The sequence below is a fragment of the Mus pahari genome, chromosome 15 (genome assembly GCF_900095145.1).
Source record: "Mus pahari chromosome 15, PAHARI_EIJ_v1.1, whole genome shotgun sequence".
Taxonomy (NCBI): domain Eukaryota; kingdom Metazoa; phylum Chordata; class Mammalia; order Rodentia; family Muridae; genus Mus; species Mus pahari.
The window spans coordinates 40823048-40838046 of record NC_034604.1 but is presented as its reverse complement, the minus strand read 5'-3'; the positions used below and the strand labels follow the sequence as shown (position 1 = coordinate 40838046).

The window sequence follows — 14999 nt, the reverse complement described above, 5'->3', positions numbered from 1 at the left end:
TCAGCATAGCCCAAGATCATCCTGAACACACCCTTGTTCATGACATTTGGAACACTCGCTTCTCAGATCCAGGCGATTGGCTCTATCATGTGGCTGTCTTAGGAAAGGAGTCAGGATGTCTTGTATTCATCCACAGGATAACTGACATTTAATTTTTGCTGCTATGAGGAAGCTAGTCTGTTTTGAATTCCTCTTGTTTATGACACAGCTTCACACCTTAAATTTTGAAAGTTTCCCATAGTGACTAAAATGTATGTTAAAATATCCATCCAGTGAAACACCTTTAACTGCCTGTTTCATGGTTGTTATCTAGTTTATTTACATAGCTTTAAACTTTCCCACCGGTCCTTTTGTGCTACATGTGTTTCTTCAGCAGGTAAATTTCTTAAGATATTGAATAATGAAGATTATGTAGTTTAATTTCCCTAAATGAGGATAAGATGAACTGGCTTAGAAAATAGTTGTTTTTTTGTTTGTTTGTTTGTTTTAACATTTGATCTGAATGGTTAAACATGAATGCTTAACATTATGATGAATGGTAGGGCAAACGTTTTACACAGATAATGACATACTAATGAGCTATCCTAGGTTAGGGGCTAATGAAACACAATGGTATGCTCAAGTGTGAATATCGTAAATGGTAAATGTTTTACCACTGGTAAAACAATGGTATGCCCTTGGTGAAGTATTTGTGTTGACGTGAAAGAGTTGACAGCATGAGAAATAGGAGAAGCCAAATTAAAAAAAAAAAAACAGATTAAAATATTGATGCACTATGATTCAAGATATATAAAGAGACAAGCTGTACACAGGGAAGAATGGAAGACTTGTGTATCAGAATTTTCTGTGACTTTTTATGTGTCACAAAAGGAAAAACAATTTCACTATTCTTAGTTGATGTGGAAATCACAATCAGGAAGTAGGGATTTCCAGAGGATAATGAACCATGCTCTTATCTTGTGCTCTTTTGAGTGCCTGGTTATTTACTTTTTAGCCTGTCAATTTCACGGATAAGAACGTGGTTCTTTTTATTTTATGACATACCAGTTGTGTACCATTCATATTTAAACTCAAATTAGGCTCTTTGACATTCTGATTTTTTTCCAATGGAAATAAACTTTTAAGTTGCTATTATCTAAATTTAGATAAAATGGATGCTACTGTGGGGAATTTGACACCGAGCACATAGGACAACTCTAAAGGACAACTTATAGTCTGTGCTTTAGGTGTGTTCAGAGAACATTTGTGTGTGTGTTAACTTTAGAGCAGTGTGCATTAATTTTTGAGTGTGTTGAGGACCCTACGAGACTGTGGCTGGAGGTGAGTTACTGTGTTTATTGTTGTGTTGTAGATATGAACAAGACAGTGGGCATGACAGCGGAAGTGAGGACGCCTGTTTTGATTCTTCACAGCCGTTTACATTAGTTACTATAGGCATGAAGAAATTTTTTATACCCAAGTCACCTACTTCCTCTAATGAACCAGAAAACAGAGTTCTCCCCATGCCAACAAGTATAGGGATTTTCCTTGACTGTGATAAAGGCAAAGTGAGCTTCTATGATATGGACCACATGAAATGCCTGTATGAGCGCCATGTAGACTGTTCGCATACAATGTATCCGGCGTTTGCATTGATGGGCAGCGGAGGAATTCAGCTTGAAGAAACCATCACAGCGAAGTATCTGGAATATGAAGAGGATGTGTAGCTTGGACACCCCATGTGACTGATGAGGATAAGGACATGAACAAAGCCATGCCTTGATTTTAATCTTCGTAACTAATTACATATCATTTACGTCTCTGTCACCACACCTGTTTGTACTGTGCAATTCTTTGTTTTGTCTTGTCCTGCTGTGACACACAGGGTCTTGCTGTGTAGTCCAGGCAGGCCTCAAACTCTGTTCTGTTATAGCCTCTGGAGGGCTGGGATTATAGGCGGGCACCAGCATATCCAGCTAGTGCATGATTCTTAAAACTCAGAAGGACTTCACAACCTTGTCTCTTCCACATCGTTGTCCTACCTTTTATAAATGGTGGGAGCGGAGCCTTTCTGTCCTAACTGGTCTGGGATAGATAACTTTACAATGGAAGTCCTTCTCTTTGGGCACAGAGACTCTAATTGATGTAAGTCAGCTGATGGTGGTATTATTCATGTCCCTTTGTTTTGGGGGCTAGGGTGGGATACAAAGTCTTTATTGTGGTTCTTTGAGCTTGTTTTTTTTTTTTTCTTTTTATTTTGTATCATGTTCATGTCCAAAGAGAAGATATTTTTAAGTGCTTATTGATAGAAATTAGTACTAAGCCATGTGTCTTGCATTTGACGTTAATAGGAAAATAAATTTATAGATAGGTAAAATGACAAAGGCCATAAAATGGTAGTATATTTAAGTAGAAAGTTATGTATCTTAAAGTGTGTAACTACTGAGCAATATTCATTGCCTGGCAAATGAATACTGATTTTTTTTTTTCCTGTAGACCATAGACTGTATTAGTAAGGACATCTCTAAGAGTGTCTTTACTGTAATGCCCATTGTCTGGCACATGTAACAAGCATTGTTTCATGTAAAACACAGGGTTCTTGAACCCATGCAACTTTTCACTACAATATAATTTTTTTCCAGGAAATTTTATCTTTAAATTACTTACTTTAGAAAATATTCATATTTATAGCAAAGAATTATTTTTCAGAAACACTAGGGAAGATGAACTGATAGTGAATGCCTGTCTTTTTGTGTCTTGTGAATTTTATGGTTTTGGTACGTATGTTATACATCAGGGTTTTCTGGCTTTTGTTTACAAATCTGAGAAGTTCACTGTCCATTTTCCCCAGCATTGAAATACCAGACATGTTACATGTTACTACCATCCAGTTGGATGGCGTTATTTGTGGGCTCATTGTGTGGTCATAAGCATTTGTAGTGTGAATCAGTAAAGTACAAAATTCCTTAGAAATAATATGGAAAATCACAAGGATGTGCCTAGTCAGTGTTTATATCTTTTCTACATTGGATGTTAATTTCTCAAAATTATCCTCTGATTATTTGAATTGCCTTTTTAAAAGTTAAAATGTCCAGACACTAAGACATGTTTTCCGCACTGATCACATATGGAATGTTAACATTTTAGTAGAGTAACCAAAGCTGTTTATTTTATTTGATTATTTTTAATGGAAGCCTGTTAGGCCAATCACACTTCGTCTGATGCAGCACCGACTAACACACACCCCTAAGCTCGTGTAGAAAGGTCTGGAGGATTTGTGTTTAGTGATTGCCCTTCCTCTCCCATTTATATGTAGCACTTTATGACATAGGAAACAGAGAGAATGTGCAGTGTTACCTGGGTCATTGTGCAATAAAGCTGCTAGCGTCACCCCGTGTGTGGGTTAGTGTGATACTCAATACTCATGTAAGCACATGTCCTGTAGACATTTTAAAATATAAAGCTTTAACAGGAGTCAGAGAAGGAAGCTGTTCAAACACTGTATCACTGTTTAGAAATTGCTTGGTGGAACTTCATTTTTTAATAAAAAAGTAAATAAAGGGAAGCCAAGTGTAGTTATTCAAGTCTGCACTCCAGGGATTTTTACTCTGCTTTGTGGAAAACCGAAACAGGACACTTACTATAAGATGCTTTGTGGCACATGTTAGGTTTTTTTTTTTTTTTTTTTTTTAATTAAAAAAAAGATTTATCCTTAATTACATGTATGCGAATGTGCATATACACATGAATGTGAGCGCCCGTGGAGGCCAGAAGTAGCGGATGCCCTGGCGCCAGAGTTAGAGGTGGTTGTGAGCTACCCAGCTCGAGTGGGAAGGATCTGGGGACTCCTGGACGAGCAGTACTCACTCTTATTCTGATTCATTTTCTATCTATCTATCTATCATCTATCTATCTATCTATCTATCTATTTATTTTGCTTTTCAAGACAGGGTTTCTCTGTATAGCCCTGGCTGTCCTGGAGCTCACTCTGTAGACCAGGCTGGCCTCGAACTCAGAAATCCACCTGCCTCTGCCTCCCGAGTGCTGGGATTAAAGGCGTGCGCCACCACGCCCGGCTTATTTATTTTTTAAAGACTTATTTATTTATTATATGTAAGTACACTGTAACTGTCTTCAGACACTCCAGAAGAGGGAGTCAAATCTTGTTACAGATGGTTGTGAGCCACCATGTGGTTGCTGGGATTTGAACTCAGGACCTTCAGAAGAGTAGTCAGTGCTTTTAATTGCTGAGCCATCTCTCCAGCCCACAGTACTCACTCTTAACCTCATATGTTAGTTTATTATTTTGAACATTTGTTTAATTCTAGTATGATGAAGCTGATCCATTTCAATTGTCTGCTTATATTGTCATTTCTGGTCCACAGTCGATTACATTTTACCAGGTGTGCTTATATGCAGATGTGCATGCTTTCGTGCATGCGCACATAGCATGTGCGTGCATGCGTGTGCATGTGCGTGTGTTTGTGCGCGCGTGTGTGTGTGTGTGTGTGTGTGTGTGTGTGTGTGTGTGTGTGTACATGTGTCAGAGAACACACTATGGAGAGTAAGTTCTTTTCTTTCACAGTATAAAATCTGATTTTTAAAACTCGGATCTCCAGACTGGCAGCAAGCACCTTAGCCCTTAGCTGACCTTAGATGGTTTCTTAACTGTTGTTTAACTTTTTTTTATTTTTAAAGGTCAAGTACATTAAGGCTTTATTCCATTCATCTTTGTCTTATTTCCCATAAATTCCTTCCTCCTACCTTGGAGTGTAGAGACTCACTTGCTACCACTTAAGACATACTAAAATCTCCATAAGATTTTAATAAACCACACCTTGGACAACCCTGGATCTGCCTGTCTCTGTCTTTTGACTCATTCTTTAGTTGGTTTTCAGACAATAGGACCGAGTTTTTTTTCCATAATGACTTGCTCATCCACTCCCCATTGGACGGTTGTATTAATAATCTGAGGTTACTTCAGGTTCTTAATTAAAAAGCCTGACCTGTTTTCCGTGAAAGCAGAATAGTAGGGCTCTGGTCCATTTCTTTGTTATTACGTCACACTGAAAAGAAGCTCCTGTGGTGTAAAGGTAAGAACTTAGGTAGTAAACCTGATCGTGACCAGATTGGCTGGTGGCTCATGACACCTGCTTTCCAGTGAACACAGATGACCTGGAGAGCTTGCGGAAAGCTGATTTTGATCTCTCAATTGCCTGTCCTTTGAAATGGACAACTGATACACTTCTCTTAAATTGCTACCAGAATTAAAATAAAATGCACATAACTCTGTTAGCATAAAGCCTGGGATGGGTACTCAGCAGATAAGCGTTTGAAATGATTAATCCCACCCAGCAAATCTTTTGGCCAAGTGTCGATATATTTTGCAAATAACCAACTTAGTGTCTTAGTCAGGGTTTCTATTCCTGCACAAACATCATGACCAAGAAACAAGTTGGGGAGGAAAGGGTTTATTCAGCTTATATTTCCACACTGCTGTTCATTACCAAAGGAAGTCAGGACTGGAACTCAAGCAGGTCAGGAAGCAGGAGCTGATGCAGAGCCATGAAGGGATGTTCTTTACTGGCTTGCTTTCCTTGGCTTGCTCAGCTTGCTTTCTTATAGAACCCAGGACTACTGGCCCAGGGATGGCACCACCCACAAGGGGGTCTCCCTCCTTGATCACTACTTGAGAAAATGCCCCACAGCTGGATCTCATGGAGGCGTTTCCCCAACTGAAGCTCCTTTCTTTGTGATAACTCCAGCCTGTGTCAAGTTGACACACAAAACCAGCCAGTACATCTAGTGGAAGATCTGAGCTGAGCCCTTGTTTTAAACAGCAAGGTGCCCTGTAATCCCTGCACTAAACTTGCAAAGTCCCAAATCTCCCCTGTATTAGATACAATGGGGAAATCAAATCTTTGCTCAAAGCCCAAGGCAACTCAGAACTACATGGAGAGCTAATTTTGGCCTGCCTTGTAAATACCGTGAGGTCAGCTTCAAGGCAGCCCTCCTTTCAATTGCATTTCCTAAGTTTTCACTGAAGCCTAACATGTGCTGTCACCCTCCCCTGTGGACCTCCACAGAGGAGTCATTCTCTTCTCCAGAACTCAGCTGCTCAGTGTATTCCATGTAGGTGAGTGGTTCTCAAATGGATAGAATTGTTAGATCCATCCCATTCCAGCCAGGAATTCCATTGTCTTCAGTATGCAGAATTAATCCTAGTAGCGCTTTGCCATTATTGGAAATGCAAGTACATTTGTGGTATCAGGATCTGACTTTATTGTGGGCTTATTTTCTACTATACTCTTCTTTTACCCTAAATTATAAACTACTTAAAGGTGCCTCTCCCTCCGCATGGTGCTGGGCGTTGAAGCAATGAGCTCACACAAACCCGACAAGCACACTACCATGAGTGACAGCTCCATCTCAGAATTTTCAAATGTGTGCTTAGTCTCTTTGTTTTTGTTTTTGTTTTTGTTTGTTTTTGTTTTTGTTTTCGAGACAGGGTTTCTCTGTGTAGCCCTAGCTGTCCTGGAACTCAGTCTGTAGACCAGACTGGCCTCAAACTCAGAAATCTGCCTGCCTCTGCCTCCCAAGTGCTGGGATTAAAAACATGTGCCATCACTGCCCGGCGTGTGCGTAGACCTGTCTTTCATTTCTGTAATTCCCCCAATGATTTTTTTTTTTAACGTTACTAGTTTTTAATTCAAGACCACAATGACCAGAATCCTTAGACACATCCCTCAAAGTTCGTTGAACCAGTACACGGTTGATATGCAGCTTGAGAGCTGAAGTTATTTTACGCTTTCAAAGGCCCTTTATGGAAAGGGAGAGGTCTCAGGATAGGATATATTAACTTTCTCTCCCCGCCCCTGACAACAGTAAACATGGGACAGTTCAAGGCACGGAATGCTGCCTTGGTTGAGTTTCTGCCTTTCACAAGATGCAGATATTCTCACTAGGCTCTCATTACTGATACCACCCAGGTATGAATTAGATCAGGAAAAGTGCCCATCTGGCCGGGTCACCTGGCTGAAATTATAAACTGCCAAAGTCAAAGTCACAGGCTGCAGGATTGGGTAGCGACTCCACTCTTCTCACTGGCCCGGTAAGGAGGGCGAGTTGGGACTGGGGAGTGTTGTGGTAAATGTCATTAGATCATTTAGTTCCCAAATAAAATGCACAAAACCCTTATGATTTAAAGCATTACAGCTGGGCAGATATCAACCATCTGTACTATTTTGTCTACTACCCATAGATGTCACATGCCATGTTCCTTTCCACTTAGGCCACTCCTACACCAGCACTCATGATTCACCTATGCCAGAGCGACCTCTCTTCCTCCTCTCTTACGTTCCTGCCTGAGACCCCAAGCCCGGGAATTTCACCGTACTCCTCTCTCTTCTGCCCAGCCCAGGCTGTACCCTATTAACCAATTGGGTAACTTGGGAAGCAAAGTTTAAACGACAGAAGCTGGTATATGTGAGGAACTCCTCGGGTGCTTTATTTAACGATCATGTCTCTTTTAAACAGATGAGAAAGACTAGAGATGTAGATTTTTTTTTTCTTGGATGACCTCAGGGATGAGGAGCGCCTCACTGGGGGCAGCCAGATCTTGGGGGCCAGCATAGAGCATTTGACTACATAGCAGCAGCAGCAGCAGCAGCAGCAGCAGCAGCAGACCAACCCCTACAGGGGAGGTCGGCTTTGCCAGCTCCCATTCCTGCACTCGTCTCTTCTTCCTCCTCCTTCCCAAACTTTTTTTTCTTTCACGTCTCTATCTTCCCTCTCTATAGTCTTCTTTGGGGTGTTGTAGTCTGATTTTAAAATTTACCTTGAGCAGAAGCAGGTGGCCTTTAAGCCCAGCACTCCGGAGGCAGAAGCAGGGAGATTTCTGAGTTCGAGGCCAGCCTGGTCTGCAGAGGGAGCTCCAGGACAGCCAGGGCTACACAGAGAAACCCTATCTCCAAAACAAAACAAAAACGTTACCTTGAACACAGTCCGAAGAGTTTGGCTAATAGAGATAAATGGCAAGGTTCAATTCAATTACTTATCTCATATTCTACATTAGGAATAAAATGCACTAGCTAATAATTTTTGTTATTGTGAGATTATGAAAACTCATGAGGTTGGTATTTAGTTATCCTTTGGGCCACTTTTGTAACAGTATTCTCTCAAATTTTTTTCTCATGTTTTGTGTGTTTTTCCCGTGACATTTTTATGTCTTTCCTATCTGGATTCCCTGTAAATAAAGACACGAGGCAAACTTTGGCATTTGGTTGACTGTTGACTAAGGTTAGCCATTTGAGGGATCTAATCAGCCCGAGCAGAAGAGGTGGGAACATTGCAACAGAGCACGGTGAATATTCTCACATCCCCTGAAGTGAAGCCGGCCTACCAGTCCTTTACCCCGAAACTTTATTTAATGATCAAGTCTCTTTTAAACAGATGAGAAAGACTAGAGAGTGCAGATTATTATATGTTTTTCTCAGATGACCTTGTAGGAGAGACGTCTGAGTCATCTTAGACCATCTGGGTTTGCTTTGGGAGTTTATTGATGATTCTGAGTATTAACTGACTAACACTGTCAACATTATGCAGCCCTACCTTTCCTATCACCCTGACCTTGCCAGCCCTCTTTGCCCATGACTTCAAGTAAGCACTTATATACCAGTGAGTCTACAGTTTACTGTCTGCCTCACTGACCTTTCTGAACTCCATGCCTACTCACAAAGCCACCTGCTTTGGGATGTCTTAAGAGCAACTTAAAACGAGCCATCTGGGTCCCAGACACTCTATTTTTGCTCTTCTCAACCAGGCAATTCATTTAGAAAGAAGAGCTATTAAAAATCTTAAAAAGTAGGACTAATGCTTGAAGAGATAATTTTGATAGAGGCTCCTTTCTGTATCCTCAACGGCTCGTCAGTTTGCACCAGCAATCTGTCAACAGTCTGCCATCTCCCTTCTGAAAGTGGGATAAGACATGAAGAGTCGTGGCTTTTATGATGAGTTCTCATGTCAGTGTCATTTGCATTAATGGCTCAGTGCCAGCTGGGTTCTCACTTGGCATGCTTTAAGATCCACTGCCTACAGATCCCTGTACGTGGAAAGAACTGTGTGGATACATTTGTGCTCAAACTATAGCTTTGCTTTTCACTAAGGAGTAACCTCCTAAAAGCTGTGAATCCTTTCAAAACACCTCCCTTTTTTAAATCTGTAAAATGGAGGGAAAGAGATACCCATTAACCTTGGCTTAGTGAGGGTTTTACTGCTGTGAACAGACACCATGACCAAGACAGCTCTTATAAGGACAACATTTAATTGGGGCTAGCTTACAGGTTCAGAGGTTCAGTTTATTATCAAGGCAAGAGCATGGCAGGATCCAGGCAGGCATGGTGCAGGAGGAGCTGAGAGTTCTACATCTTCATCTGAAGGCTGCTAGCAGAATATTGACTTCCAGGCAGCTAGGATGAGGGTCTTAAAGCTCACACCCACAATGACACACCCATCCCAACAAGGCCATACTTATTCCAACAGGGCCACACCTTCTAATAGTGCCACTCCTTAGGCCTAGCATATATAAACCATCATAAACCTGCAGAGTTCTTGTGGATTATATAAAGTAATAGCTGAGAGGCATCTGAGTTCATAAGAAATCTTGACTCTTCCCACCTTCAAACACTGGAAATACATTTCACAAGGTTTCCAGTGCTTCATGCCCCAGCCTGGGACAAAGTCTCCAGCATTTCAGTCTGATCTCAGTCTCGATGTGTTGTCGAGGACGACTTTTAGCTCCTGATCCTCCTGCCTCCAGCTCCCTAACGGTATGGGCCGTCACACATGGCCTCTGCAGTGCTGGGCATAAAGCCAGGGCTTCTCAAAAGGCACTCTGCTAACTGAGTTAAGCCCTCAGCCTAGACGTTTCTTTAGAAACCCTGGAGTTTGTATTTCTCTCATCAGGTGGAATTTATCCCTGGTCCCCTGTAACCTGAGCATCTCCTTTGATCTTGCTAGACTGAGGAAGTACTTGTTTTTCCTTTTGTTTTCTGGTGGTTAAGAGTCCAATTAATGCAAAATATGCTTGAGGTTAAAAAAAATTTTTTTTTCCTGATACTTTAACAGGTTGTTTATTTTAGTTTGTTTGCTTTGGTATAGGAGACTGAACTCATCTTGTGCATGTGGAACCATATCCCTTGACTCTTAACAGTTTTATTTTAAAGCTATGCCATTTTCTTAGATTGGAGGAGAAAAGGCCCCTCCTCGATTATTGTCTTGCTTTTAGTAACCGTGACCCCAGAGCTGTCTTTTAAGGTGTATTTTTTTGGTAGCTTTCCTGCCAATATAGCTAACACACACACACACACACACACACACACACACACACACACACACACACACACANATATATATATATATATATATATATATATATATATATATATATATATATGTATAATCAGCAAACACCAGGCCAGATCAGCTATGACACAACATTCGTAAGCACGTTATAGTGACTCTGTGTCTTAAACGATCACACAACTGTCTGATCTCTCCTTAGGGTCGGGTGTGCTCGTCAGTTTCCTCTACCTTTCTCAACCACTTCCCTTTCAGTGGTTCTTGGTTAAAAACCCTTCTAGATGGCACCGACGCTGTGGTGCATTCGGCCCGGGCAGCTAGAGTGGACCAACTTTTGCCATCTTTTGCTGCTTGGCTTCAGAGTTGTCATCACAGTGTCCAGGGGAGGGGATTGTGGGGACACATTCATACCCCTCTCCTCCCACCTCTGCCAGCAATGTGCTGCTTTTCTCATCCTTCTCAAAGTTTCAGATCGCCATCTGACTTTCCCAGGGTGGTTGTGGTAAAGTAACAAACTAGATGACTTAGAACGACAGAAATCCCTTGACCTCAGAGCATCATCAGGTCGTCCCACTCTGAAATCTGTAGGGAAAGACCATTCCTTGCACCCTCTGGCAGCCTGGGTGTCCCGTGTCGGTGTGGCCATTTTCTTCAGGTGTCTGTATTGCGTGTGCTCAAAGTGTCCCCTTCTGTACGACAGCTGTCAGGGATTAGAGACTACCCCAGTGAGCTCCTTTCTTTTTTCTTGGATTCTTAAATATGTCACCTTCTCTGGAGGTTAGGATGACATGTTTTTGGGGAACACAAGTCAACACATGAAGTCCCAAACATTCCAGCATACTCTTGGAAGAGCGCCAAAGGACCACTTCCCACATCGGTACTCAGGGTCTTTGAACCCTGCTAAGCACATTTAAGTGGAGGAGTACAAGACTAAACCAACAGTTAGCAGTGTCAATCACAGGTTTTTAAAATGGTGTCTCTCATTAAAATGTCTAGCAATCTGCCTTCTTAAAAGGTTTGAAGAGATTTAAAATGAGTTTTTGTTTTTTTTTGATTGAAAACCCATATTATTTCAACGGTGTGAATGTAGTTGCAGTAAGTAAACTAGAGTTAAAGAATACCTAGAATTTACATGCGCCAATCTCCTTGGAATGCCTTCAGTCTTCTGATAGCAGGTCATATTATCTGGGAAGTTTCAAACATCTCTAAAACCATAAAGACAAGGACAAACTGCCGCAGAACTCTATCTTTGTCACGGGTAGAACGGTAAAACGTCCCTGGAAATCTTTTGCTCCTTCAGGGTAGATGGCTACAAGCGAGAGTGGCCAGGATCTACAGATTGCTCAGTAACTAAGCAGGGGTATGAAAACACAAGCATTTATTGTTTGGAAAGATTTGGGTCCATTTTGTTTCTAAATAAATTTTGTTGAACAGTCTCTCAACACAGTATCATCAAGCTTGAAAGACTTCACCTCATGCCATCCAACTCAATGAAGAGATCTAAGTGTACAAAGATAATTATGCCACAGAATTATATATCAAACACATTGGTTAAGAATTGTATCACTGCTGAGGTGTAAGGAATAGGAACATCGCGAAATACACCATGCACATCTTATACATAAATAGGCACACTACATCACAGAGGAAAATCTCAAAGACCAACTGTCTTAGTTAAGGCTTTACTGCTGTGAGCAGACACCATGACCAAGGCAAGTCTTATAAAGGACAATATTTAATTGGAACTGGCTTAGAGGTTCAGAGGTTCAGTCCAGAATCATCAAGGCAAACATGGTACAGGAGGAGCTGAGAGTTCTACATCTTCATCTGAAGACTGCTAGCAGAATACTGGCTCCCAGGCAGCTAGCCAGCACAAGGGTCTTAAAGCCTACACTCACAGTGACACACCTACGCCAACAAGGCCACATCTACTTCAACAGGGCCACACTCCATAATAGTGCCACTCCCTGGGCTGAGCATATTCAAACCATCACACCAACACAAGTTGAGAGAGAGAGAGAGAGAGAGAGAGAGAGAGAGAGAGGAGAGAGAGAGAGAGGAGAGAGAGACGGGGGAGAGAGAGAGGAGAGAGAGAGAGAGGATATAACAAGGAGGTCTGGGATTACTAAGAATTTGCAAGGACACAGATCAATGGGAACTCGTATTTGCTAATGGAACCGTGGATTAGCTATTCCTTACTCCATAGGGCATCTTATGTTTACAACTTTTATACAAACTAAATAATGTCTGTACCAGTCAGAAGAAGCAACTCCACCTCAGCTGTGTGGATTACAACCACTTTGGGAAAATAGTCTGTAATTTAGTAATTTGAAAATTAGCATACCTAATGACCCAGTAATTCTCCTCATAGGTATCTATTCCAGAAAATTTCATGCTCTCATACCTCTGAATCCTTGTATGAGAAAGTTCATGGTCCCAACTGAGAAATAACATAGAGACCATCAGGCATAGAATAAAGAAGGAAGCCAAGAATTACTTACGTATAGAGAGCAATAAACTGCAGCTATATGTGGGAATACAAATATTTTTAAACAGCATTAGCAAACAATTCAGGCCAGGGATACCCCTAGGAAGAGTGGGGAAGATGTCGCTGTGCAGGCCCTATGGGTGAGGTGTCCTGACTTCTGGGGTAAAAGTAATCAATCTGGGTGGGGGCTGTAAGAGTCTTTACTTTACCCTTTACAGTATATATTTATGTGCTTTCTATGTGGCTGTTATTTCACACAATACAATGGCTGATGTAGATTTCTTATTGTTTGTCTCCTTTTATACACTGACTTTGGAGAGGAAGGCACAGGTGAGGACTTTGGAAAAGTTACATGGCAACTCTCTGTGGTACTGCTCTCTGAGTGGTGGGAGTTGATTGTCAACACCCAAGAGGCTAGCCTCTGGGCCCACCTGTGTGCATCACCTAGATTGAGTTTAGCCTCTGAGAGTGTCTGGGAGGGATCATCTTGATTTTATTACTGATGTGTGAAGAGCAGCCTTAATTGTGGGTGGGACCATACGCTGGGTGGAACTTCTGATCTCTATTAAATGAAGGGTAAGCTGAACAGTAGACCGCACTAATCCATTGCCCTCTGCTCTGGACTGTGGGTGTAATGTGCCTGTTTTTCTTGATCCTCTGCCATCATGACTTCCTAGCTATGATGGGCTATGACCTGCAATTGTGAGGCAACAAATCCATTCTCTGCTAAGTTACTTTTGTTGGAGTGTTTTACTCCAGCAACAGGAAAGGAAACCGAAGCACTGACCTCAGAGGTTTTAGCAGGTCTGTATAAGGATCTCTTGGTCTTGGCTGTGAACAGAGCTGTGGGTACAGCTTCCTCCTCTCCCACTTACGCAATGTATAGCACAGGGAACAGAACTGTGGAATGGCACCCATAGGAGTTACCTCAGACAGATGCGGTGACTAAATAAGATATACCGTCATAGACATTTTTTTCCTGTCAGAGCTCACCTTGGGTGTCTTTGTGTGAACTGGAGAAGGCACCTTCTTCCTACCAGAGACTGGCTGGACAGATAGACATCACAGAGAGAGAGAGAGAGAGAGAGAGAGAGAGAGAGAGAGAGAGAGAGAGAGATTGACTCACGTCACTGTTCAGAGTGGCTGCTGCTCTGTGGTAAATGCAGTGCAGAATCTTGGTGTTGGCAAGTGTCAACTGTTACTGCTGTGACAGGAAACCCAACACTCAGAAGACAGGTTATCGGCTGGCAATCAGCTAAGGGCCTTAGGTGCAAATAGAGCCTCAGCTCATTCTGCTGGGGGAGTCCAGCCTTTCCTATTATTCTTCTGCTTTTAGGACAAATTCATTGCATAAAACAATGTGTTGGGAAATCTTCATTTCTGGATGTAAGTAATTACTGCTGGATGTAAGCATTACTTTTCTAAGGTCGGTTTCCCCATCTTCATAACTGTATCCTTGGTTTATGTACATTGCCTGGTGTTGTAGGGTTAGCAGAGCAGGTGTAGTGGGGTACAGAATTCTGATGGGTCACCTGAGGACTCCTTTAATTTTTCCAACTAAGAGCACAACATGCTCTGACCTGGGTTGACCAGACTACTCTGATAAAATGAGATCATGTGTCACCTAAGGCTGGCAAACCTGGATTGTGTTCTCCACTGAAGTTGAATTAGCCAGTCCCTCTCTTTCTTTGATGACTAATCTTGGTTATTAACTTGAGGAAGTCTCAACTGAAGAATTGCCTGCATCAGATTGGCATGTCTGTGGAGCATTTGATTGCTAATTAATATGGGAGGGCTCAGCCCACTGTGGGTGATCCCGTCCCTGGACTGCTGGGCCTGGCCTGTAATTTGAAAGGTAGCCCAGCATCAGTCACAAAGCAGAACAGCAGGAAGCTTTTCTCCATGGCCTTTGTTTCTGTTCTGCCTTAAGTTCCTCTTCTCACTTTTCCCTTCGTGACCGACTGTAATCTGAATGCCAGGTAAACCATTTCCTCTCCTACACTGTTCTCCTTCCAAGGACACTGTCACAGCAACAGAAAGCAAACGAGGACATTTTTCCTTCCATACTACAGAACCAGCCTGTGATCAACCAGGTTCAAAAGTACCAGGGCTAGGGCTCCTCACTTGGACATTTACGATGTTGGGATGAAATTCATTTTGCTTTTCTTCTTTC

At 42.0% G+C, this 14999-nt stretch overlaps 1 protein-coding gene across 3 annotated transcripts in view; it reads left to right on the top strand.

The window, feature by feature from the left end:
* Window positions 1-1885, top strand: part of Trim36 (tripartite motif containing 36) — a 46198-nt gene extending 44313 nt beyond the window's left edge. For all 3 annotated transcript variants that reach the window (XM_021214392.2, XM_021214393.2, XM_029547246.1), the window contains one exon: window positions 1352-1885. In XM_021214392.2, coding sequence (XP_021070051.1) covers window positions 1352-1706 — 355 coding nt within the window. In that variant the 3' untranslated portion in view covers window positions 1707-1885. The remainder of the gene's footprint in view (window positions 1-1351) is intronic.
* Window positions 1886-14999: the final 13114 nt, after the last annotated feature.